Source organism: Miscanthus floridulus, chromosome 13, assembly GCF_019320115.1.
Source record: "Miscanthus floridulus cultivar M001 chromosome 13, ASM1932011v1, whole genome shotgun sequence".
Classification (NCBI taxonomy): Eukaryota; Viridiplantae; Streptophyta; class Magnoliopsida; order Poales; family Poaceae; genus Miscanthus; species Miscanthus floridulus.
This window is the reverse complement of record NC_089592.1, coordinates 38,341,914-38,369,435: the sequence shown is the minus strand read 5'-3', so window position 1 is coordinate 38,369,435 and position 27,522 is coordinate 38,341,914. Positions and strand designations below refer to the sequence as shown.

The following is a 27,522-nucleotide window of genomic DNA, read 5'->3' as shown; positions in this document are numbered from 1 at the left end:
ACAGTCTACACGCTCTCAACAGTTGATAAGCTCGAACATACAAAGCATACGCTCTAATACTTGGCACACGTCTAGCCATCCGTCACTCTCTTCCACTTGGTTCAGAGTCCGGCCGGGCCTTTAACACCTCTCTTCTCATTCCTTACTCGTTTGTAACCCACAGTAAACTTCGAGCACCTGGACTCATGAATAAAGTCACCGACCAACCTCAACTGAACATAGGGCCTATTGCCTGAACCAGTATAAATCATATGTCATCGAGTGCTAGGCCACATCCGATCACAATGTACGGCAAAACTACGAATATTTACTGGTTGGCCACATTTCACACAGACACCGCTCATTCTTTAGCTTGACATGTTTAATATGAGATGAACCACCGAACTGATGGGTGAGGAGTCACAATCCCATGATCAATAATCCTGCTTTGCTCTAATTTCTTTACCTTATTTTCACAGGAATTCGGTCTGAATTTATTTACCGAACCAAAGAGAGGACGCATGCTGGTCGAGGTAGCTTGCTAGAGGTGGAAAATTGCCAATGGTTGCATGGAAGATGAACAGATTTTAGGTGTAATTGATTAGTGGATGCACCACATAAATAGAGGCAAGAACTGATTTATGAAGGTATTAACTTTTACAAACTACTATCATTTCTTTTTTGTTTGTTTGATAATATGGAGTAGACTAGAGCCATCTCCTCGGGTGTGCAAAAAAAAAAAAAAAGAACACGGTCAAAAAAAAAGAAAAACACACAAAAAAAGGTGGAAAGCACGAAACGAAGATTTTTTTTTTTATGATTTAATATTAAGGACAAGTGAAGGGTGGATCTAGTGCAATCAGTAAGCAGTAGAGTCTTACCGCCTGTGATCAAAAAGTCCCGGGTTCGATTCGCGGTCTCTTTACATTGCACAGACGAAGGTAAGACTTGCCACTAACACCCTCCGTACAGAACGAGAGCACTCTGCACTGGGTACGTCCTTTTAATATTAAGGACAAGTGATCATATGGAAATTCTTCGAATTTGTAACTCAATCACGTACGTGCCACACACGTGCATGTCCACTAGTTATGTCAAAATGCTACAAACATCTGGGCTTATCCTGTTGATCTAACAAGGCATATATATCAACACACCCTGGAACCTCCATTCCATTCTCACGCTCAGCTCCTGCCGGCATGCATGGCAGCCCGGACAAAATCTTGGCATGTCGCATAACCACTCGAAAATACATCCGTCAATGCCCCCATGACATCAAAGGCCTCCTGCATATCATCTGATGACGTCATGTCTTCAAGCCAGGAGAGCAGGTTCTTGGACAGCCCCACCATCTCCTTCATGTTGCCCAGCTTCTCTTTCATCTGGATCTCCCATTTCTCGAGGCTGCCAGCGGATTCATCTTCCTCACCCATCTTGCTCATGCTGGATGATTTGCCCTTCTTGAAGAACTGCTGTAGCTGCTCAATCAAGCCAGTGTACACCAGCATCGGCTGGACGATAGCGAAGAGCTTCTCGTCACTTGTATCAGAGGATGAACCTTCGTCTGTCCGAACTGCCAATGATGACGAATCTGATGACAGCTTGAGGGTTGACCGCCCGTGCTTATGTTGCATGTAGGCGTGGTAGATGCCCCTCTGTAGGAACATGGGGCGGTGTTGGAGCCAACTCTCGTATGACTCCGACAGAAGGGAATAAACCATCATGAACTGTACAGTCTCCTCGGAGGACCCTGAACCACCACGGGACCCAGAGACAGATGCTGAAACTCGAATAGGAGAATCCAGTGTTGATGCAGAGCCGGACAAGTACGTGGTGACAGCCTTGGCCATCACATGACGTTGCTGGTTGGCACTTCCATCTGCAAGATAAGAAGCCATCTGGACCATGAATGGAAGAAACCGGGAGTTGCTTTCCCTTCCCCCACCTTTGCAGTCTGTGCTAAAAGAAGCGCCTGTTGCAAACCTTGCTAGCATCTGGAGGAGCCAAAAGCACCATCTTATGAGAACAATTATGTGTAATATGAATAAATAAACCAAAAATCGTGCTGAGCAAAGTAAACTGCAGGTGATACTTTGAAATGTATTTTATAGACCGAAGTACTATCTGTTCTGCTTTAGATATCAACATGGCTTCAAATACACTCCCTCCATCCCACAAAGAGTGCCATTCTCACTTCCCGACGAGTCAAACATTTTCAACTTTAACCAAGCATATACAAGAGATTATTAATATGATACATAATAAGTATCATTAAATTAATCGTTGAATATATTTTCATAACAAATTTATTTGGAGATATAAATGTTGCTAATATTTTCTACAAACATAATCAAACTTAAGAAAGTTTGTTCTGCACAACCCTATGTGACATTTTTTTTGGAACGGAGGGAGTACATCTTAACCCCTACTCCCTCCATTCCAAATTATAAGACATTTTGACTTTTCTAGATGCATAATTTTTGCTATGCGCTTAGATATACATTATGGGTGTGCTTGGTTTGATGGATATCCCTGGATGGGAGATGGCGGTCCATAGACAAGCCTATGTTTGGTTCATGGGCAAGTTGAATATGGATGTTCCCTGACAGAAGAATATTCTTCCAGATGCTGGATAAGCCACCAAAAAAATTGGCAAGAGAGCTCATCCATGTTCTAATCTTTGCCATTAGTAAATAATTAAGGGTTATTAGTATGTTATATTATTGCTTACCAATTATGATGGCAAGATTAATTTTCATGTGCTAATATGTTGATTAGTGCATGTTTTATATGCCAATTAGGATAATAGTTGTGATAATTAACATATTTTATTTGTAGTTAGCTATTATCATGACAAAATTAGTGTTAGTGCATATTTATTAGTATAATTAGTTGTCATCATTTCCAAAAAATATAAATACAATTAGTCCACTTTCATCCATCTAACCAAACAGAAAAATGCCTCAGCCAATCAATCCAACCAAACATGCAGCATCAACAATTAGGATAATAGTTGTGCTAATTAACATATTTTATTTGTAGTTAGCTATTATCATGACAAAATTAGTGTTAGTGCATATTTATTAGTATAAATAGTTGTCATCATTTTCAAAAAATATAAATACAATTAGTCCACTTTCATCCATCTAACCAAACAGAAAAATGCCTCAGCCAATCAGTCCAACCAAACATGCAGCATCGATAACCATATCCCGAAATCCATGGATGGCCATACGACCATACCCATCTAGCCTTGTTCTCAAACAAAATACACCCTATGTTTAGATGCATAGTAAAAACAATGTATCTAGAAAAAACAAAACATCTTATAATTTAAAACAGAGGGAGTACTTTTGATCTGTGTATTAGTAACACAATTCAATGATATAGAGGCACTTATGATGAATGATAATTGATGAGAAATCACTGACATTTGAATACCATGAGTGGTCAACGATTTCTTGGAACTGATAAGTATATTATTACCATAGAATAGAATGGAATGACAACAACATTGATCACAACGATAAAAAAAGAAACAAGAATAAGCAATATGCTATCCAACTTTCAAAATATTCATCAGAAAAAAGCTTTATGTCAATGCAACAATTGATTTCTGAGGGACAAAAAAAGGCCTGCATTATCTTAGAACCTAGCATGGTATATTTCTTCTCAGCAAGAGAATTTAAACCTGGGCATGAAGTAAAGCAAAATATAGGCAATAATACGAAGTGCAGTCCATACCACTTGAATTACAATGAAATGTATGATAAGGAATTTTTGCATTATCTTAAAACAAAAATTTATTATAACTGAAGTCAGCATTACATACCAGCACAATGTCATATGTCAACAACCGGAGACGACTCCCATCAGCTCGTCCAAGTGAATTCAATTGGTCCCAGTACTGATCAACACACCTAGTGTACTGCCCAAGAGGAACGGATCGCCCCCTCAATGGAAAGATACAATTACACAATGTCTCATTGTTCCGCAAGGTAGCACCATCCCATTCCTTTTTTGGATTCTTCAGTGCAGCATCAGCTCGTTTAGCTTCCTGATGGCACTGGTAGTGTATGATGTTGAAGTGACTAACAGTGGTGTAAACACAGTCCCCACGGCCACTACCAGAACTTGTTGCACCTAAGTTCACTCGTTTACTGAATGCATAGACTCCCAACATGTCTGTTGGTCTTAAGGTGTACCCTTCTCTACAAACCATGCACGCTACACCGTCCTCCTCTTCTTCCACATCATCCAAACCTTCAATTGTAGGCTGAGATACAACAATACGTCTAACTCCATCAGAAGCAAATTCTTGACGCATTCCCATTCCCTGGTATAGGGGAAAAAAGGGCAGTGCCCATTAAAATATGCATATGTAGAACCGTGGACCTAACAGTTATTATGATTAGAAACATCTGCAGAATAGAACTTCTGAAACAGGATGGATAACATCAGAAACATGGCAGCTGATGAAGCTATAAGACTTACCTTTAGTAGCATCGCTCTTCTCTCAAGAGCACGGCGACGCATCTCATCCCTTGTAGCATGTCGCAGCTCTTGAATCTTCTCTCCTAGGAAACCATCACCATTATTTTCATTATTGGCTAGCGTATCCAAAAGATTTTCTGCTCTTGCACCAATTTCATTTTCACCAGGCACCCCTTCCAAAGCATGGAGCAGTGGTAATATGCCTTCTTCATCAATGCATTTCTGTGTAGACAGATGGCCCTTGGCCAGCCCCTTCAACATTGACAGAATGGGTGGAATAGATGGCAGTTTTAAGCCAGCTGTCCATTCTTCACTTGTTCTAAAGCCAGTCTGTCCTGCAGAAGCAAAGCTTTCCTTCACATGCTCAACAGCAGCTTTCGTAATGCCCTTCTCCAGAATAATATCCTTCAGCCTCTCACCACACGAACTAGTCTTGAGTGACTCTGATACACGAACAAAGTTTTCGACAGCAGATCGCTGTGTTGATGCCTTTTGGCTTATATTATCATCTTTTGGATTATCTTCATGTTGCTTCTGCAATTGATCAAATTCAGTCCAGTCCCTAAGGAAGGGCTCAAAATGTTGAATAAGAGCTTCCATAGCTGCTGGCTCCCCATAGGTCAAGTATGGCAGGATCCTTGCCACCATCTCCTCATTCCTTTGTTGCTTGTTTGATTTTTTGGCACCTGAAGGATGACATATTCTCTCCAAAAACACGAGAACAATTTTCCTGGCCTCCTCACCAGCACCAGTCGCCTCAATACTAGTTGTAAAAACACTTTGGGCGATGCTTATGTCACTCTCATTAGCTTCCATAGTAAGACTTTCTACAATTAGTAGAATACCTTCAGCTGCTTCCATTGCATCCGCAGAAAATGCTCGTCTAGCTGTCTCAAGCAGCAAACCCAAAGCACCCAGACGTAATAGGGCACATCTATTTTCACGGATTTTGCAACAATACTTGAGAAGGTTAAGAACAGAAGCCAACTCTTCTTGATTAGATCTGAACTCATCATCACGCAGGCTCTGCCGAAAAAACATAGGAACATTAATACAAAAGTGGAACACAAAATTCACTTTTTTTCAAGTTCATGTGGATAGCTGCTCAACAGATTGAGAGAGCAAGGGATGAAGGTAAGGTAACCAACTCAATGTATAAACTTAAAAAGTGCATACCTGAATCATGCTCAAAATAATCTCAAGGCCTCCACATTCCCTAACAGCACCTGCTATAGCAAACTCAATTTCAGGATCTAGTGATTCCTCCCTTTCCTCATCCAGCTCTTTAATCATAGGCTCAGTAGCTTCACCATCTAAACCCTGATCATAAAATACGAATGCCTTATGAACATTACACTGAACCAATGTTAGTAAAGTCAGAACGTCTATGAATCCATCATGAATTGTCTGAAAGTGCTTAACCCAAAGATGCAAAGAATCACAACAGGCACAATAAATACTAAGTAACAGAAAGAAAAACACTCTCCTCCAGATTAGTTTATTATAGTACAACAATTTTATTTTAAAAACAGAAGGTGTAACAGGATTTGACAAATCTGTATGCAGGCACGCAAGAAATCAGCGTCTTATTGAGTATATGTAGATGCACATCAATATAGCAAATAAGCGACACACAGAAGTTTCAAGTACTAGTGGACATTACACTAGTTTAGTTTATTCACCGCTAACAAACAGTTCTTATAGACAAGCATCAAGGTCCCTTTGGACCAAATAGGTGATAATCAAAATAAAATATTAAAGTAAAGAAAACAGAAACCTTGATCCCCATAGCTAACCTGCAGTCTGTAGGTCACTGTCATTGGCGGGCAATCTCTGATAGATGAAGCAGCAGTTATTGCGCTGATATTGGACAAAGAATGTTGAGTTTGACCATGGTGCTTCCTCCATACTTGCTCATAGACTTGGGAAATGCTCAGATCAAGTGAGATTATACTACCACCAACTAATAATTCCATACCATAATCATCCTCCAAAAGTCCAATTAAATCAAGCTGGTTACATATTTTGTTTTTCACATCCCGCATTAAAGGGCCAACATCCACACTGGAGTATGGGTTCTTTGTCATAGAACCCCTGATGAACTCCTCTTGAGTATGTGCCTTGTTCAGTATCAAAAGATAAACAGGCTCTGGTTTCACTGGGCAAATCAGATTGCAGAGTTGCTCCACAATAAACTGCAAAAGAAAGTTTTTGATAAGACAAAACGGCAAGATAATAAATAAGTTATTCCCTCCATTTCTTTTTATAAGGTGCATTACGATTTGAGAGTTTTTTGTCACATATAATCCTTGTGTCTACTGATTATCTAGATAGTAATAGTAGTATACGGTCTTTTACTTGAGAGTTAAGCCTTAGTACTTCTCTCTAAGTTACCTAGTTATCTCTGTTAAAGCTGTACCCAGCTTCTATCTTAGCATCTAGAATATGAATAGTATCTACTTTATGCAGTTAGAATATGCTGATCTTAGCATCTAGAATATGAATAATATCTACTTAATGCAGTTAGAATATGCTGTAGTAGTTGGGATGCTTTCTTATGTACCAAGTTTACTTTTCCTATATAATGAACCTAAAGGCAACCATGGTTAATTGCTGCCATCTAGATCCTGAGTCCAATTCCCCACTTGTATGTGTTACCTGGCCAACATTACTAGCTGCCAACATACTTATATGCAATGAAAGCGAGCTAGTTTACTTCAAACAGAACCTGCCTTCTCCCTTCTAAACTCCAGCTACTCTATTCACCTCTGCTCATCCTATAGCTGCTGCATTTCTAACATTTTCAAGAAGTACTTTGACCATTAATTCCTCGTACAATTATATTATCAACTACTACAAAGCAACATCTATAACACCCCAAAATTTGCCACTTTTGAAAATAGAGTTAAAATGATTTATTTGTGAATTATTGTGCACATGAAAACATAGAAAAATAAAAATTTTCATTAATTTAAAATTTATCATAAGGTAAAAACGTGTTTGTTGCATTTATGCCGGTCGCACCTCGTGTTTCTATGTGCAAAATATGTGTTTTTTATACGTTTAGTAGACAAATATCTATTTCTAGGAATTTTCTAGTTTCTTTCCGGAATTTAATTCCTATCTCCTTCACCTTAATCTTTATGTTCCAAGTTTCCAACAATATTTTTATGAGCTCCAAATACTTTATTTGGGTTCATCATGTTTCAAAGTGTCTCTGAGAATTTTCCCAAAATTTTCAGAGGTCTCGGAGTATTTTTCGTGGCTTAAATAATAATTCTAGACTTTTCTGGAATTATTTTATCCATGAAATTAATTAATTCCGAAAATAATAAATCTCTCTTTTTTTTTCCAACGCTCAAAGCCCATGTGCAATAATCCTAATAAATCCTAAAGGCCCATGCATTTATTTACTAATGGGCTTTAATGTTTATTTAGGCCCATTAGTGCAGGTAGATGGTGCAACGTTAATTAGTACCATATCGCTAGTTGACGTGGATGTGGGGAGTTTTTCTCCCTATATATATCAACCAACCCCTTGGGCAAAGCACACCAAAACTACCGTAAGGGGAGCCCCTAGTTTAGGAAATCCCTCGTGTAGTAAATTATATTTTTCTCTTCTTTCTCTCGCCGTTGTTGTCGCCGTCGTCGTCGCCGTGCCACCGACAAGCCGTCCGCTGTGCCAAGCTCCGCGCTGCCTCCGCTTGCTCCACGCCGCCGCAATCCTTCACAGTAAGTTCGTCATCTCCTCTATCCTTCCGTGTCTTCTCCATCAAAAACCATGCACCCTAGGGTCGTTTTTGAGTTTTGCCATCGAGCTCCGTCGCCGGCCATGGTGCGCTGCCGTGATTTTCCCTGTTCCGTCCGGCCACTGTGGCCACTGTCGCCTCTTCCACCGCTGATCCAATCTCGGCTGTCCGCGTCTGATCCGACGACCGATATTCATCCATACCCCTTCGTCTGGGAATTTTGCAAAAGAGCCCCGATGTTTTCTGAAATCAACCCGCAGACCATAACGAAATCACAGATTACGTTTTCTTCTTTGAAAAGCGTAGTTTCTTCGGTTTAGATTCAAAATACGTTTTCACTTATTTACAGATTTGCCACTAATTTTGTTTTAGCCATAACTTCTCCGTTTTAACTCCGATTTGATCCATTCAAATTGCGTTAGGTTCGTAATCTCATAATCTACATGTTCATACTACTGTTAGAAAAACTTTCAACTTTAAAAAATTCGAGGTTAGATTTAATTTATTACTTTAATAAAGAAAAACTTGTTTAAATCATATCTTCTGCGTTTTAACTCCGTTTTAGTCCATTCAAGTTACGTTAGATTCATAGCAGATCTACGTGTTAGTAACAGTGGTTACAATGTCACTATTTTTGAAATTTTATAGTTTAAACTCTAATTTGAATAATACTTATGCAATTGGGTTTCATAAATAAAATATGATTTCTTTCACTTTAGTTTATAATTCAAATCTAAATTTGACTTAAATTATATTATCTATAAAACCTCTTATATATGTTTTATATAATTAAAACACATGAAGCTAATAGTTTTATGAGTAGATCTGTCGGTAGTTATTTCAACCGTAGCTCCGATTAGAGTACTTCTTGCGTCTGTGTTCGTAGCGATGCCTAGAATCGTATTTTAAACTCTTTTTATTATTTTCCTATGATTGGTGTATTGTTTTAATTTAGATCTATTGTTTGCTTCGTGTATAATTGTATGGATACTTGTGTGGTGCTTTATGATTTAGTCCAGTCGGTGAGATATATGTGGTGATCAAAAAGAAGAAAGAGAAGAATATTGAAGATTAAAGCTTACCGAAGGATCGGTGTTTAAGGCAAGTATAGCATGGGATCTTACTTATTGTTCTATACACCTTTAATCATTTAATTCATACTGCATGTGTCTATCTTGACTACCACTAAGGATATCCTAGTCTTTTGTACTTGTGCCTTGTTACCTTTAGGGTATTGTCAGTAGTTAGCCTAGTGTTTATGTTTTCCAGTTACCTACTATAGCTATTTACTATTCACTGTCATGTAATTTTTCCAGGTTCCTTGGCAACCAAGTTGATCATGGTGCCTTAGCAACCAAGTAGGAATCATAGCATCTGCTTTATGCAGTTAGAATATGCTAAGGAGTAGGTACACCACTTGCTTATATATGCAGTGGTTAGCATCTTTTGTATCTAAGTTGTTATTGCAATTCAATACAATCCAAGCGGCCTGTTGGCCACGTTGCCCTCTGGCAGCCCCAGTTCTACTTGTGCCGAATTACTTGTGATTTGGTGATCAACGCCAACAATTGGTACCAGAGCTCCAGGTTGAGAGAAAGGGAAAGGCATGGCCACCTCCGCAGAGAGAGCAGCAGCAGCAGCCGCCGCCGAGCAGCGTGCGCAGCGTCTGGCCGCGGCAGAGGCCGCAGCCGCGGAGGCTGCAACAGCAGTAGCTCGGAACGCGGCCGCCACGGCCGCGGCTCTGTGTCGAGAGTTGGTGGAGGATCCGCCGCGCGATCGCCGCCCGCTTCCGCGGAGGAGCCCGGAGCGTGAGCGCAGGCAGACGCAGTCGCCCGATCGGGATCAGGATCGCCGTCGCAGACGGGCCAGGGGCCGCTCGCCGGTGATCCAGATCGTATACAAGGATTCTGGCTCGAGCTCCACCTGGCCGATGCTCACCAAGTCAAATTACCATGAGTGGGCCTCGATCATGAAGCTGAAGCTCCAGGCGCGGCAACTCTGGGACGTGATCGAGTACCAGGACCTGCCTTACCATGAGGACAGGCGCACGGTGGAGGCGATCATCGCCGCCGTGCCGCAGGAGATGCAGATGCCGCTGTCCGAGAAGGGATCGGCCAAGGAGGCATGGGACTCCATCGCCGCCGCGCGGATCGGCGTCGATCGGGTGCGCCGCGCCACGCTCCAGCGACTGGGAGAAGCTCGCCTTCCGTCCGGGTGAGCAGATCGAGGATTTCACCCTTCGCTTGATGGCCGTGAAGCAGCAGCTTCTTCTCCACGGTGACAACGACATCGATGAAGAGCGCACGGTGGAGAGGCTCCTACGCGTCGTGCCGCCGAAGTACGCCCAGCTCCGGATCACCATCGAGACGCTTCTCGACTTCCAGGACCTCAACCATCGCGGAGGTGTCTGGGCGTTTGAAGACGGTGGACGACATGGAGGCACTGGCCGCGAAACCGGCCGCCATCGGCGGTCTGTTGCTGACAAGGGAGCAGTGGCGTGCCTAGGAGGAGGCTGCCACTTCCGCGTCAGGCAAGGAACCGCGACGTCGTCCACGCGGCGGCAAGAAGCAACGCGGGAAGGGCAATGCGGCGGAGGAGACAAAGGCGGTGGCGACGATCGCGGGGCGGACGACGACACCTGCCTCAACTGTGGTGATCGCGGCCACTGGGCGCGCGACTGCCGCCAGCCGCGCCGTGGTGGTGGTGACCGCGGCGGCGGCGGTGGCAACCAACGCAGAGGAGGCAACCGCGTTCGAGGTGATCGAGGTGCACGTCGCGGTGGTGGGTGTGGCGGTGCTGCGCACGTCGCAGAGGTGGAGGACGATGATGGTGCTCTGTTCCTCGCCCACGGCTTCCTCGAGCTCGACGAGAAGGCTGAAGCCGTCTGCTCCAAGGCCATGGCTTCCCTCGACATCAACGAGCCGCGCGCGCGTGTCTTCCTCAACACCAGCCCCAACGAGGAGGCGCTCGACGGCTGGTACCTCGACAGCGGGGCCACACATCACATGACCAGCTGCCGGGAGCTCTTCGCCGAGCTCGACAACACGGCGCGCGGCACGGTGCGTTTCGACGACTCATCTCGAGTGGAGATCAAGGGGACCGGCTCCATCGTCTTCCAGGCCAAGAACGGGGAGCAGCGCGTCCTCCATGGCGTCTTCTACATTCCAGCGCTCCGGAACTCGATTATGAGTTTGGGGCAGCTCGACGAAGGAGGCTCCAGGGTGGAAGATTGAACATGGAGTGCTCCGTATCTGGGACCGACGTGGTCGTCTTCTCGCTGTTAGTCGCTGAATTCTCACTTTTGGTAGTAGGAGAATTCTTACTCTCATCGAGAGAGGATGACACTAGGAGTTGGGGCAATTTTCTTGTCTATTTCTCACACAAGCTCACACAAATGCCATACCAACCTAAGGGGTTGGGGTTACATATTTATAGGCTGCTAGCCAGCCAAGCATATGCCAAGATGCTAGTCTAAGATGCTAATATGGTGTCCTAGCAAAGATGCTGTCCTCTAGTCTAAGATGATGTCCTAAAAATAGAAAAATAGCAACAAGGACCATGTGAGCAACAACAGCCCCACAGAGACCAGCCACACATGATTTATCCATCATTCTCCCCCTAAGTCTTGTGCGTCGTCTTGTGGAAGAGTTGAACCATCCCGGTCCTGAAGCAGAGCTCAAGGAACTTGATCCTCCGGGGCTTGGTGAGCAGGTCCGCAAGCTGGTCCTTGGTGTTGATGTAGTTCACCTTGATGCTCCCTTCCTCCAAACAGCCTCGGATGAAGTGGTACCTCACCCGGATGTGCTTGCTGCGTTCGTGTAACACGGGGTTCTTTGCCAGGGCCAAAGCGGACTTGCTGTCCACCCTGAGCTCCACCGCTCTAGTGTCTCTGCCGAGGAGATCACCAAGCAGTCGAGCGAGCCAGAGCGCCTGAGTCGAAGCGGTGGAGGCCGCTATATACTCGGCCTCACAGCTGGACAGGGCCACCACCTGCTGCTTGACCGACTGCCAGCTAACGAGGCACTTGCCGAGGAAGAAGGGGATCCCGCTCGTACTCTTGCTGGTGTCGATGTCACCGGCGTGGTCGCTGTCGCTGTACCCGACGAAGTGTGCCGCCCCAGGACACCTCGGGTAGTAGAGGCCGTGGTCGAGAGTCCCCGCAACGTAGCGGATGATCCTCTTCACAGCCTGCTGGTGCTCCGTCGTCGGTCGCTGCATGAACCGACTAACGTAGCCGACGGAGAATGCCAAGTCCGGCCGTGTGTGGGCGAGGTAGCGAAGGCTCCCCACAAGACGCCAGTACTGCGTAGCGTCCACCTCCTCCGTCGTGCTGTCGCGGCTCAGCTTCAGCCTCTCCTCCATCGGAGTGAGAGCTGGGTTGCAGTCGGTGAGCCCAGCTAGCTCAACGACGCGCTTGGCGTAGGCGGTCTGTCGAAGCGTGATCCCAGAGTCATCCTGGTGTACCTCGATTCCCAGGTAGAAGGAGAGAGGCCCCAGGTCACTCATCTGGAAGGTGGCCTTCATCTCTTCCTTGAATGCCGCCACCTCCGCATCCTTGGTGCCGGTGATCACCAAGTCGTCGACGTAGACACCCACCAGCAGGGCATTACCTCCATTGCCCCGTCGGTAGATGGCCGCCTCGTGCGGGCTTTGCTCGAAGCCCATCCCCTTTAGCGTGGAATCCAGCTTGGCATTCCACGCCCTCGGTGCCTGCCGCAAGCCATAGAGGGCCTTGCGCAGGCGGAGCACCTTGCCCTCCTTGCCGGGGATCGCAAATCCCGGCGGTTGGTGCACGTAGACCTCCTCCTTCAAGTCCCTGTTAAGGAACGCCGACTTGACGTCCATGTGATGAACACGCCAGCCCTCCTGGACAGCTAGCGCTAGGAGTCGCACGGACTCCATCCGTGCCACGGGAGCAAAGGCGTCGTCGAAGTCGACCCCCTCCTGCTGCACGAAACCTCGTGCCACCAAGCGAGCCTTGTGCTTGACGATGGCGCCGGCTTCATCCCTCTTCAACTTGTACACCCACTTAAGGGTGATCGCGCGGTGACCACGAGGAAGGTCAGCAAGCTCCCAGGTGCGGTTCTTCTCAACCGCATCCATCTCCAACTGCATCGCGGCGCGCCATGCCGCGTGTCTCTCGGCCTCTGCAAACGACCGAGGCTCGCCGTCGTCACACGCAAGGTGCAACTGCGCCTCCAGGTCGTGAGGCACCGGTCCCGGCACCGGCTGGTCGCCGAGAAGGTTCTCCTCCGTACGGTACCGCAACGGCTTGCCGTCGTGGTACGCGTCGACGCGCTCCTCGTCGTGAGAGAGCGGAGTAGCGAGCTCAACCGGGCCGTGCTCGACACGAGCTGGTGGTGTAGACGACGTGCCCGGAGTGGTGCCTGTCGGTGCTGGAGTGCGTGGCGTTGCCGGCTGTGGTGGAGCCGGCGAAGAGCTCATCGCAGCCGAGGTCCTGGCTGGAAAGCGTGGTGCTGTCGGAGTAGCAGGTGCCGGGGTCGGTGGAGGCTCGGAGACTGGGGTAGACGCGCTCGCCGAAGAACTGCCTACTCCCCCAGCTCCGTCGAAGTGGACGTACTCGACAGTGAAGTCGTCGTACGTCGGAGCCGAGCCGTCGTCCACTGCCTTGTCCCACGCCCATCCTCGCCCTTCGTCGAACACAACGTCGCGCGCCGTGCGCACACGCTGTGTCTTCGGGTCGAGGATGCGGTAGGCCTTCGAGCCCTCCGCGTAGCCGATGAACACTCCCGGAGTGCTCCTGTCGTCGAGCTTGCTGATGTGGCCAAGCTCCTTGACGAACGCGAGGCAGCCGAAGACCCGCAAGTGGGAGACCGCCGGCTTGCGCCCATGCCAAGCCTCGTACGGCGTCCTGCCGTCGAGCGCCTTGGTAGGCGAGCGGTTGAGGATGTAGACGGCCGTCACCACCGCCTCTCCACAGAAGACAGCCGGCATCCCCCTTTGCTTGAGGAGGGCCCGAGCCATCCCCACAACCGTCTGGTTGCGCCGCTCGACGACGCCGTTCTGTTGCGGGCTATACGGCGCGGAGTAGTGGCGCTGAATGCCCTCGTCAGCGCAGTACGACGCGAATTCAGCCGACGTGAATTCGCCGCCGTTGTCGGTGCGCAGCATGCGCAGCTTGCGGCCGCCGCAGCCTCTCCCTTGCTGCCGAGGACCATCACCCACATGTAGCGGGAGAGGTCGTCGACGAGCAGCAGGAAGTAGCGTCGTCCTCCCGGTGTGGCCGGTGTCACCGGGCCACACAAGTCCCCGTGCACGAGCTCGAGCCTCTCCTTGGCTCGAAAGCTCGCCCGCTGGGGAAAAGGGAGTCGCCTCTGCTTCGTCAACACGCAGACGTCGCAGAGCTGCTCCACATGGTCGAGGCACGGCAGGCCTCGCACCATCTCCGTGGCACTGAGCCGCTTCAGGGCCTCAAAGTGAAGGTGCCCGAAACGCTCGTGCCACTACCACGCCTCGTCGTCCCGACGAGCAGCGAGACAGAGGGGTTGTGCCACCTGCACGTTAAGGACGTAGAGTCGATTTGCGCTTTTGGATACCTTGGCAAGAAGGCGACGACGACGATCCCAAATCCTCATGACTCCGTCCTCAACCACCACGCGCGAACCGTTCTCATCCAGCTGTCCCAAGCTGATGATGGAGTTCCTCAACGCGGGGATGTAGTAGACTCCGGTGAGCAGCCTGTGCTCACCAGACACGGCGGTGAAGATGATGGAGCCGACGCCCTTGATCTCCATGCCGGAGGCATCCCCAAACTTGACGGAGCCTCGGACGCTAGAGTCAAGCTCGGTGAAGAACTCCCGTCGACCGGTCATGTGATGGGTGGCGCCGGTGTCGAGGCACCACCCGTCAGTCTTGTCGTTGCCGGAGCTGTCGCCGAGGAGGGCGTGTGCTTTTGGCTCGTCAAGGTGGAGGAGAGCCGCTGCGGCCGGTGCCGCTGGAGGTAGCTCGATGCTGGCATGTGGCATGAACAGAGCCGGCTCCTCCTCCGCCTGTGCGACGTGGGCCTGGCCGCGTCGTGTCTGTCGACAGTCCTTGGCCCAATGGCCAAGCTGGCCGCAGTTGCGGCAGGCGTCGTCTCGTGCCGGCTTGTGCCTGCCGGCGGTGCCGCCCTGGGCGTCTCCACGGGCATCACCCTCGGCACGTCCTCGCGCCCCGGCCTGGGCGTCTCTGCGCGCCTTGCGTGGCTTGCCACGCTTGCGGCCGCCTGTCGCGGAAGAAGGCTCCCCCTTCCTCCGGTCACCTTGGCTGGCAAGCCACTGCTCCCGAGTGACGAGGAGCTTCCCGCCAGTGGTGATGGGCCCCGAGAGGGACTGTGGCTCATCGCTGTCGACGACCTTGAGGCGACCTATCGCCTCCTCGATCGACATCGTGGAGAGATCCAGCAGAGACTCGATCGAGCGAGCCATCTGCTTCTACTTCTCGGGGACGCAGCGGAAGAGCTTTTCGACAGCTCTCTCCTTGCCGTAAGTGTCGTCGCCGAACTGCATCAGCTTCTGCAACAGAGTGTTGAGACGGAGAGCAAAGTCATCAACGTCCTCACCTGGCTTGAAGGCCAGGTTCTCCCAGTCCTTGCGAAGTGCCTGCAGTGTGGACTTGTGGGCGCGGTCGCTGCCGATGCGTGCCGCAGCGATGGCGTCCCAAGCCTCCTTGGCAGTCCGCTTGCTGGTAAGCGAGACCTGCATCTCGGGAGGGACTGCAGCGATGAGAGCATCCAGCGCCCGTCGATCTAGGTCGTAGCCGACGTCGCCATAACGGACTGCCTCCCACATGTGCCGCACCTGGAGCTTTACCCTCATCACCGCAGCCCACTCGACGTAGTTGGTCTTGGTGAGGGTAGGCCACCCACCGCCGGGACCAACGTCCCTGACAATAGCCTGGAGCCCGTGGTAACCACGGTACCGATCCGGGGAGAGAGAGCCACGCTGCCTGTGAAGGCCGCGCTCTCCATCGACCCATCGGTACCGATCCGAGGAGAGAGCCACGCTGCCTGTGAAGGCCGCGCTCTCCATCGACCCGTCCGCCACCGTTGCCGTGCGCGCCTCCTCCAGGAGCGCCGCCGCCGTGCGCGCCTCCTCCAGGAGCGCCACCGGCGCGTCCGCGCCTGTCTGGGCTGCCGCCGCGCTCGTGGGCGTGCGCGGCTGCCCCAGGAGCGCCACCGCCGTGCGCGCCTCCTCCAGGAGCGCCGCCGGCGCGTCCACGCCTGTCTGGGCTACCGCCACGCTCGTGGACGTGCGCGGCTGCCCACTACGCCGCCCGCGCTCGCGCTGCCTCCCTCCCTAGCAGCTCGAGGTCCGCGTCGGCAGTGTCGTCAGCGGAAATGGAGCTGCCGATGCTGCCGCGCAGAGCCTCGACCTCCGCTGCCGCCGCACGCGCTGCCTCCGCATCCGCTCTGGCTGTTGCCAGCTCCGCCGCTGCCAGCCTCGACGCCCTTGCTGCCGCCGCAGCGGTCTCTGCCGCCGCTCGCTCGCGTTCCTCTGCCGCGGCAAGTTCGGCCTCCTGCTGACGCCGCGTGCTCGAGGCGACCGAACGCTGAGACTGCCCTGCGGACATGACGCGCTACCGGGGGGCTGCTGCGTGGGGAGAGGGATGCTTCAGACGAGCTAGGAGAGGAGTGACCAGGAGCGGCCGGAGGAGCTGCTGCTGCCAACAGCTGGGGCTGTTGTGGGGCTGGGAGAGAAGATGAGCAAGAGATGCTCAGGCTACAGGATAATACGGCTCTGATACCAGTTGTTAGTCGCTGAATTCTCACTTTTGGTAGTAGGAGAATTCTTACTCTCATCGAGAGAGGATGACACTAGGAGTTGGGGCAATTTTCTTGTCTATTTCTCACACAAGCTCACACAAATGCCATACCAACCTGAGGGGTTGGGGTTACATATTTATAGGCTGCTAGCCAGCCAAGCATATGCCAAGATGCTAGTCTAAGATGCTAATATGCTGTCCTAGCTAAGATGCTGTCCTTTAGTCTAAGATGTTGTCCTAAAAACAGAAAAACAGCCACAAGGACCATGTGAACAACAACAGCCCCACAGAGACCAGCCACACATGACTTATCCATCACTCGCCAAGGTACATCGCGGGCCCAGTCGGCTGTACATCCTGCATTTGGAGGCCGCGCAGCCGGTGTCTTGCCGCCAGGAAGGAGGACGAGTCATGGAGGTGGCATGAGCGCTACGGGCATCTCAGCTTCGAGGCGCTGCACCAGCTCGGCAAGCAGGAGATGGTGAGGGGGATGCCGGTGATCAAGCATGCGGAGCAAGTCTGCGACACCTGCGTCACCACCAAGCTCCGCCGCAAGCCGTTTCCGCAGCAGGCGCAGTACCGCGCGCAGGCGCCCCTGGACCTCGTCCACGGCGACTTGTGCGGCCTGGTGACGCCGGCGACGCCAGGAGGGCGCCGCTACTTCTTGCTGATGGTGGACGACGCCACCCGCTTCATGTGGGCGTTGCTTCTGCCGACCAAGGATGCTGCTGCGGATGCCGTGAAGCGGGTGAAGGCCGAAGCAGAGAAGGAGACCGGCCATGAGCTAAGGTGCTACGGTCCGACAATGGAGGAGAGTTCACCGTCGGCGAGCTGGCGCAGTACTTCGCCGCCGAAGGAGTCAAGCGGCACTACTCTGCACCACACTCACCTCAGCAGAACGGTGTGGTGGAGCGGCGCAATCAGACGGTCGTGGCGACCGCACGCGCGCTCCTGAAGCAGAGGTCCATGCCGGCCAAATTCTGGGGGGAAGCGGTGATGACGGCGGTGGATCTGCTCAGCCGCGCGCCGACAAGAAGCTTGCAAGGCAAGATCCCCTATGAGGCCTGGCACGGACGAGCGCCGGCGGTGAGCTATCTGCGTACATTCGGCTACGTCGCCTACACAAGGGAGCTCGGGCAGCTGCGTAAACTCGACGACCGCGGCAAGGCTGGGGTCTTCATCGGCTACGCCGAGGGTGCCAAGGCCTACCGGGTCCTCGATCCGGCGATAGGACGCGTCAAGGTGAGCCGCGACGTGGCGTTTGATGAAGGGCGCGGCTGGGATTGGTCCAATTCGGCCGCCGGGACGTCTGCTTCCGCCTCCAGCGACTTCGACATCGAGTTCTGGGGAGTCGACGCAGACGGAGCTCCACCGCGGACGCCGTCACCAGCTCCAGGGGAGCACGATCCACCGGCCTCCTCTGCTTCACCAGCAGCGGAGACCGAGCAGGCGGACCCAGTTGAGTTCGCGTCACGGCTCGAGGACGACGACGATCGCCTTGACGCTTTCTACGACGGCAAGCAGCTGCGGTACCGTACCATGCCCAACATCGTCGGGGACGCGCCCACACCATCGCCGGCTTCACGTCTCTTCGCCGAGCTTCACCTCACGCACGCCGGCGAGCCGGCCAACTTCGCGGAGGCTGAAGGCGATCCTGCCTGGCAGGCCGCCATGGAGCAGGAGATCAAGGCGGTTGAGCAGAACCGCACGTGGGAGCTTGTGGAGCTTCCTCCCGGTCACCGGCCTATCACTCTGAAGTGGGTCTACAAGCTCAAGAAGGACGAGCGGGGCACGGTGACCAAGTACAAGGCACGCTTGGTGGCGCGGGGTTTCGTCCAGCAGGAAGGGATCGACTTCGACGACACGTTTGCTCCCGTGGCGCGCATGGAATCCGTCCGAGTCCTCCTCGCGCTGGCGGCCCAAGAAGGATGGCGCGTCCACCACATGGACGTCAAATCGGCCTTCCTCAACGGCGACCTCAAGGAGGAGGTGTACGTGAAGCAGCCGCCTGGCTTCACCGTCGCTGGGAAGGAGAAGTTGGTGTACCGTCTGCGCAAGGCTTTGTATGGCCTACGGCAGGCTCCGCGAGCTTAGAACGCCAAGCTGGACGCCACCCTCAAGGAGATGGGTTTCCAGCAAAGCGACCATGAAGCTGCGATGTACAGGCGAGGAACAGGGGAGGAGCTGCTGCTGATCGGCGTCTATGTTGACGACTTGATCATCACCGGTGCCAGCGCTCAAGCCATAGAAGGTTTCAAGGCTCAGATGAAGAAGGTTTTCGACATGAGCTACCTCGGCCTCCTGTCCTTCTACCTGGGGGTCGAAGTACACCAAGATCCAGCTGGGATCACTCTGAGGCAAACCCATTATGCCAAGAGGATCCTTGAGCTAGGAGGTATGGATGCCTGCAACCCGGCCCATACACCAATGGAGGAGCGGCTGAGGTTGAGCAGGTAGAGCACGGCTGCAGAAGTTGATCCCACCCAATACAGAAGATTGGTGGGTAGCTTGCGCTACTTGGTCCACACAAGACCTGACTTAGCCTTCTTAGTAGGCTTTGTCAGTCGATTCATGGAGAGGCCGACTACAGAACACCAAGCTGCCATCAAGCGCATCCTGAGATATGTGGTTGGTACTCTGGAGTTTGGCCTGCACTACACTAAGGCTTCAGGGAGAGCAAGGTCTGTTGGGTACTGCGACAGTGACTTGGCTGGGGACATCAGCAAGAGCACTAGTGGCACCCTGTTCTTTCTGGGAAGCAATCTTGTGTGCTGGCAGTCAGTGAAGCAGAAGGTGGTGGCTCTATCTAGTTGTGAAGCTGAGTACATTGCCACTACCACAGCTGCAACACAAGCTATTTGGCTATCCAGGCTGCTGACAGACCTCCTTGGAAGGAATGTGGAAGTGGTTGAACTGAAAGTTGATAGCAAGTCTGCACTTGCTCTAGCCAAGAATCCAGTCTTTCATGAGCGCAGTAAGCACATCAGAATCAAGTATCACTTCATCAGAAACTGCTTGGAAGATGGAAGTATCAGGGCTGATCACATATCCACCACTGATCAGCTGGCTGACATTTTAACCAAGTCTCTTGGAAGATCAAAATTTGAAAAGATGAGGGGAAGAATTGGGCTCAAGCAGATCACTTCCAAGGATCACAAGGCTAAAGGGGAGAATTGTCAGTAGTTAGCCTAGTGTTCATGTTTTCCAATTACCTACTATAGCTATTTACTATTCACTGTCATGTAATTTTTCCAGGTTCCTTGGCAACCAAGTTGATCATGGTGCCTTAGCAACCGAGTAGGAATCATAGCATCTGCTTTATGCAGTTAGAATATGCTAAGGAGTAGGTACAACACTTGCTCATATATGCAGTGGTTAGCATCTTTTGTATCTAAGTTGTTATTGCAATTCAATACAATCCAAGCGGCCTGTTGGCCAAGCTGCCCTCTAGCAGCCCCAGTTCTACTTGTGCCGAATTACCTGTGATCTGGTGATCAACGCCAACAGGTATTGCATTGGGTAGTATGATGCTAGTGCTCAACTAAAGCCATGATCTTGTAACTTGACTAATGGTATATGCAATGAACACTAAAAGATGCTTTTTAGCAACATGGAACAAGGGGGCTAGAGCATTGGGCTGTTTTATGATGCTCTAGATTCCTCTCCCTAAGGACTTATCGGTAAGTAATAATTCGGGACTTACCGTATAGCTGTGAGGGCTACATGGCTCTGGCTTTAGCTCAGTATGAGGACATTTTCTAGCTTGTTAGTGGTTACCTTTATTGACGTAAGAATGGCTTGCCGAATCGGATATAGGACAACCTCTACTCTTATGTGTATAGCCGTGAAGAAATTGTGTCATTTGACAAGGGGGTTCTTATAATTGTTTGCCGAGTGAATCTAATGACCCTAACTTGTTAGACGAACCTTTGAAAGGCTTCATAGTAAACCCTGTCGACCTTCCTTGGAAGTGGGTCAAGAGATTAGCTACCACGGGCGAAAGGGTAAATCACGACTCACAGTGAAAGTGTACAACCTCTGCAGAGTGTAAAGCTGGTATATCAGCCGTGCTCACGGTCACGAGCGGCCTTGGAACCCTAACGGAATAGATGATCACTAATGGTTAATGATGATGAACACTGATGATGAAGATGCTCATTAGTGATTACTGTTTATGCTATTCATTATTTATGCTTACCTGATCATGTGTTTATATGAGCTTGTAATGAACTTGTTGCTACTCAATTGCTAAAATCATAACTAATTAAAAGCTAATCGCAGTTAACCAGTGTCAGCTTTTTGAGCCTCATGAACCCCATGTTATATTTGTTGAGTACGACATATACTTACGCTTGCTTTATTTTTCAATTATTTGCTTTATTTTTTAATTATTTGGATAAAAATCCTGAATGGGTACCAGATTGCTAGAGTTTGAAAGAATTAGCCTTGCGATCAAGCAGTCAGTTGTCCCTGTGGATTTGGAGTCTTCGCCTGAAGATCGGAATTGTCTTTCCGCTGTCTATACTCTGAGGTTATAATCTTTATACTAATATGCTATGTATTTAAGCATTGTCTTTTGATATTACCCTTGTTTGTAGCTATATGTGAGATTTGACTTTCTGGGCTCACATATGGTGCGTATCTGGTTTTGTTCTTAAAACCGGGTGCTACAACATCTTACTAAACGATGTTAAATACAAATCTAGATGTGCACTAAACTTACATATAGTTTGACTAATTGATGACCAAAGTTTACAATGTTTAACTTTTACAATTTACGAAATCTAATTCACCCTACATTCAAGTTCAATGTTTAACTTTTATTAATCCTAATACACCCTACATTCTGAAATGAGTAGTATGCATACTATGTTTAGAGTTGCTATCAAACTATAAGCACAATATCCAAAAAAAAAAAAGAATGTGCTCATACCAAAGACGTCCGTCTCTTTTTTTCATTCACATGCTTCTGCAATCCAGAGATGCAAGCACGAATAAATTCACGTTTGTTTTCAGTACTCTCAACAAGCAAGCTATCAAGAAGGTCTTTCAAAAGACGATTGCAGTCATTAATTAACTTTGTCTTTTGCACAACAAGCCCACGGATCACCAGAAAAGCTTCCAGCACCTCAGATAGTAACCTATCACTCATAAACCTGTAGTATGAGGGGGAAAAAGGTAAGGACATCGAAAAGTAACCAGGCATATTGGTAGCTTAATTACGAGCACAAACAAGAGTTTTACCTTCCTCTGATATTGGGAATTTCAAGGAACTTGTTCAGGAGCTCAACAAGCTTATGGAGAATGAATCCCTGTGATATATCAATGCTTAGGCTTCTCTCCTGTGATTCAACATTGGACACTTCTTTTGTTATCAAAGAACATAATGTTGTCAAACAACCACGAACAGTTAGGAAAAGACGAGAAGACTCTGAATCAATCATGGTCCCAAGTAACTCAAAGTACTCTGCTGCACTGTCACCAGCTGAGAGTGTTCGAGGAAGTAGTGACATGAGCAAGTTCAATAACTGAAATTGTCTAGGAGTGTTTGATGGGCATAGCAAGCTTATGAGAGTGCATATCTCAGATCTTGTTGACTGGGAACACGAACTTAAGATCAAGTCTGACACCCAGTAGCCCAAGGCAAATTTCGAGAAGTCACTCTTACTTGACTCCAGACATGCACGATGCTTCCATCTGAGTCCATATTTGAGAACCAGATAATCGGACTTATATGAATCATGACGTGCCTTCTGAACAGATCCTTTCACTGCCTGGGATACTTTGTACTGCCTCCGGACGAAATCTAAATATGATGCACCATCCTCCCATTCAGAATAGCTTAGAAGTGGAATATCCTGGCCTCTTCGACTTCCATCATGGATTTTTCCAGATATATCGGACTGAATCTTAGCACTGGGGTTATTAGATGTGTTACTAGTTGTATCATCATTCTTAGAGTGCAACGTCAAGCTAGATACCCCCAAACCTGACTCTTTGTCCCCACCATCAGATTTTGGAGGCGTGCAAGCCTGAGAAATTATCCTCAAACAAGGAAGAATAATATGTTCCGAAATTGCAGGATGTTTTGCTCCAACCTTAATAGAAGAGAACAACAGTTGAAAGGTGACACGTAATCTTGCCTCCCAAAACTCATCCACAAGAGCACAAGTCTCTGATAGCAGCAGTAACTCTTCTCGTGTTGATTGTGCAATGTCCATGGAACGATGGTGCTCAAGACAATACATCACCTTCCTCTGAATCAAGTTGTTTAATTCCTGAACCGCATCTTCATCACTTTCAGAGAATGAAGATAGCACAGCCCTAGCAAGAGTGCGTGCTGTCCTAGGGCCCTGATGAATGTTGTTTTCAAATAATTCTGATAAAATTCCAGCACTAACAAGCTGCTTCCTGCAGTATTCATGTTTTGAAAGCACTTGTAATAACTCTAAGCATTGTGTAACAAATGTAGTACTACACCCATAACAACTATTTGGAGACCTTGGTATTGAAAAGGTTGGTAATGCATTGGTATCACTAGAACTTTTCTGGTGCAGATATGTCATTAAAACACGGCGCAGCCCTTGCAATGTCTGAACACTTTTGCTCACAGAATCAAAAGCTGCTTTGCATTTTTCACCATATAGAACACCAAGAAGTGCAATCTTGCGATTTACCTTGCATGTGGGCCCAGGCAAGGACACCATCATCTGCTGGACAGCATCCTTCTGCTGCGAGTCCATCTCGTGTTCACCTATGCTTGACACAAGTTTGATGAGAGGCTTTTTAAATCCCATCAGTTGCTGGTACCGCCTATGAGCATTTTCTGATTCTGACTCTATTGCTGCCAATCCTTTTCTCATGTCGTCATCATTTTCCATGTCGTCAAATGAAAAACTGGGTTTTGCCATGAAGTGGAATTCAAAACGACCATATTTGCTGTATCCACACTCATTGCAGAGGAAAGAATCAAGATTTTCATAGTTAATATTTCTACACTGCCGGCACTGATATGCATTTTCATGGCAATTACTACATATGCCGTGCTTATCAGTGACAGACCTGCTACACCGTGGGCATTGCAGTGACTCAAGGGAAGAAGCTTGAAGATTCTCATAAAATGAATCAAGCTCAATCATGAAATTGCATGCTGTAATCGGAATGGGAAATTCAACCTTCAATTCTGTCTGATTAAATGTAAGATGGCAGCTCTTAGCACGCTTCCAGAGAGTCCAATTATTCTTCAATTCTGACAAGTCAGTCACAGGCCTGTTGTTGTAATACAGGTTGAGTACTTTCACCGATTTAGACTTACGAGCATCATAAACATTCATTGTAACTGACTGTATAGTAAAGCTTCCAGTGCATTTTATTATAATTCTGTTGTCAGTAAATTTGGTCTCGGACTTGAGGGCTTCGAGCTTTGTCCTTGAATACGGAACATCTGGACAGCTGCAGGTAACACAAGGCTCACTCTCTAAGTAATAGCCATCAAACTCCACTAAGCAACTCAGTGTGTTGTATATACGAGAATTTGGATGATTTGCCAATAGCTCATTCTGAGAATGGAGCGTGTCAAAGATGCAGCTTATAACCTCAGATGTCAAACATTTATTCACAAGTTCAGAGTCATTCCGCTTTGCACTCAAGTCATTCACTTTCCCAAGTAAACAGGTCATGAGGTCAGTGTACTCAACAATGTTTTGTCCATATATGGGAAGATGTATCACCTTCTGTAGTAGTATTGATAGCATTGTCTCCCTAAGTGGGTTTTTTGCATGGTACCACACTCCAAATAGAACACATTTAGCCTCATGACGGACACCTGCTGAGTTCCATTCTAGCAAGAATATGTCAATAAAGTGTTTCAACATGTCACCTTTCTTGTCACTGAACATCTCTACAACCTGTTCCATGTCCACGCAAGATTTTTCTGAGGAACCTTCAGAACAATCATCAGCCTTCCGCTTCTTTTTCAAATCTGAAGACTGTGAGGTAGTTCTCGTAGAACCCCCGAGATCAGTATTCTCTGTTTTTTGTGCATTATGATTGGCATCTTTTCCTGAATAGAAAGCCAAATTTAGAAGCTTGAGAGTCTGAATAACACACTCTTCACTGAAATGGTAAAAATTGTCCATGAGAAATGGAAGAAGATCCATGTGTTTCAAGCAGAACTTCTGCCAATTCTTTGGCCTTGCTGCAGCCACATCACAAAGAGTCGACAAACATTTTATGAGCTTAACACTTCTCTCATAAGGCACAGGATTCCGGAAACCTCCAGACTTGTTTATGATCTTATTAAGTTTCTTAACTTCATGGGAGTACTGCCACGAATCCCTCACACTATAGTAGTGAGTCTTGCTGCCACATAAATGAAGGAAGAGCCTCCTTGCATACCTCCGAACAAATGTAGTATGAGGATTGCTAATATAGCTGCAAAGCACATCTTGATATCCATCCAACTTTAAATCCTTGGTGTTGGGAACCTTGTAGCATCTATCCTTCTCAGCAGACTTCTCCTTCTCTGGTCGAACCATACTATATACAAGCCGGAAAGTATTCTCCAACAATAATTTGTAGTAGTCCATGAACAGATCAGTTGGATGAGATTTAGCGTATGAATCTGAAAAAAAGGGAGAGAAATTTCCAGCTGGCAGCTCTCTTCTTATTGTCAATAGGGATCCACAGCCTGAACCAGAAGAACCAGCTTCTCCATTTATGGATGATGACTTGAAAACATGAACAAGTTGCTGCAGAATATCCATAAGATAATTAAAAAATGGCTGCTGCCTGAGGGCAGAACAGGCACGGACTAACTGGGAAGCAAACTCATTTTTATCCCGGTCAGCACTGGATGACGGAAGAGTTATTGTTGTTGACGCCAGAACCTGAGCAGGACCTTTCTCTGTCAAATCAGAGCTCCCACTTGACTTTGAATGAGAATTATCACTCCCAGGCTGATGCCAGTTGCGGAACATAAGTGTGAAGAACATGAAAACAAGGATCGATACTTCTCCAAAAGTGCATCGTGTTTTGGCAGGGAACGGTTTATTTACGTTGACTTCATCCATAAGCCACTTCACAAACTTCTCCAAATCCAAATTTTCTGGCTTTGAACTATCCATGAAAGGACCACCAACTGCAGAAGAAAGCCTGTAGAACAACTGCATTAAAGGTATGGCTCGGGTACCAGCAGTGGTCCCCATCCAGCCTCTAAGCTCTTCAATTAGATGGTTAAGTACCAGGGAGTTAATGGCACGTTTTGATGCAGAAATTGAAACAGTTGTCTGGTCTGTAATAGTCTCAGGTAAGTCTGCAGACTCATATACATGAATTGACAATGGGGAGGTCTGAACACTCCTATCAGCATGAAGAACACCAGAATCCGTCAGCTCATCGACAGAGAAATGGATTTCACTACCTTCACCTCCAAATGTATCAACTTCAATCGGTATTGCTGACATGGGATGATCTTTTGAATGGGGTGCTGGCAGGCGATCTGCATCAAGTATCTCATAGCAAGTTTCACATAGGTCAAAATCTGGACATATGCTACAGTGCCACCTTTGCCGAAGTATTGGAACAGTGGAACAGCCATCACAACAGTATTGCACTGATGATGTGGCAGGATCTTCTTCAACCATAACCTGAGAGTTTGCACTGGTGGAATTCATAACAGAAGCACTTGCTTTAGTTTGGTTTTCAGGAGCATCATCATTAGCTATCATTGTCTGCTTGGGGAAAGGGACTTGGAGAAATCGGGATGAGATAGCCAAACTGAAAACCAGTAATAAAACACAACTGAGAAAATCGTATAAAAAAAACCAAAGGAAAACTAGCAAATGTTAATAGTGGTACTCTAATTGATTTATAAACAATAGAAGACAAAACCACCTGCTAGAAGTCTGTACTGCTTCATATGGTGCAAAGAGCAGCTTCTTCAGCAGAGCAACTGCAGGTCCCACTGGAACTCTAGGATTTTCATTGGAATGAAGAGCCAGGCATTCAGCGTAGCTATAAATAAATTCCACACAGGGCACAACAAGACTATTTATCGTCTGTGTGTCCGGCCTGTCTAAATCTAATATACCCCAGAAAACTTGCATAAGGCCACCAACTAGTTCTGTACCTGCACAATATGTAGTCATTATAATAGATATTTTTATGTTAGAAAATATTTGAAATTAGAAATGCTTCACATTTTCTATGCTCAAACTAGTCAAGTTGCCCAATAAAGGAGTCCACAACACAAGTTGACAAAGTTGCACATCAAAAACAACAAAAGCAGCAGCAGAATAATTGCTGACATCTTTGCAGTTTCATATAATTTAAACTGTAAAAGTACTCCTGTTTACACATGCTAACCAGCAGACAAGAAGGATAACCTTCAGAATCATCTAGCCAACCTTCTTACGGGACTTAACTAAGCATGCAGGTTATCTCCAGAAAAGAAATAAAGGAGGCAAATACAAATACAGCAAAAGACGACAAATAATTGACACATTGAGAAATATCACTACATTCCAAAATGATTTTT

General features: G+C 48.0%; 1 protein-coding gene across 4 annotated transcripts in view; it reads right to left on the bottom strand.

Moving 5' to 3' along the window:
* Positions 1–927: 927 nt before the first annotated feature.
* LOC136500975 (auxin transport protein BIG-like) overlaps positions 928–27,522 on the bottom strand; it is a 47,099-nt gene continuing 20,504 nt past the window's right edge. For 3 of the 4 annotated variants that reach the window (XM_066496462.1, XM_066496463.1, XM_066496460.1), the window contains 8 exons: positions 26,880–27,114; positions 22,230–26,762; positions 21,919–22,141; positions 6,270–6,668; positions 5,650–5,829; positions 4,474–5,499; positions 3,812–4,315; positions 928–1,973 (listed from right to left, as the gene is read on the bottom strand). In XM_066496462.1, the coding sequence (XP_066352559.1) occupies positions 1,164–1,973; positions 3,812–4,315; positions 4,474–5,499; positions 5,650–5,829; positions 6,270–6,668; positions 21,919–22,141; positions 22,230–26,762; positions 26,880–27,114 (7,910 nt within the window). In that variant the 3' untranslated portion in view covers positions 928–1,163. The remainder of the gene's footprint in view (positions 1,974–3,811; positions 4,316–4,473; positions 5,500–5,649; positions 5,830–6,269; positions 6,669–21,918; positions 22,142–22,229; positions 26,763–26,879; positions 27,115–27,522) is intronic. The other variant, XM_066496461.1, reaches the window with a different exon arrangement.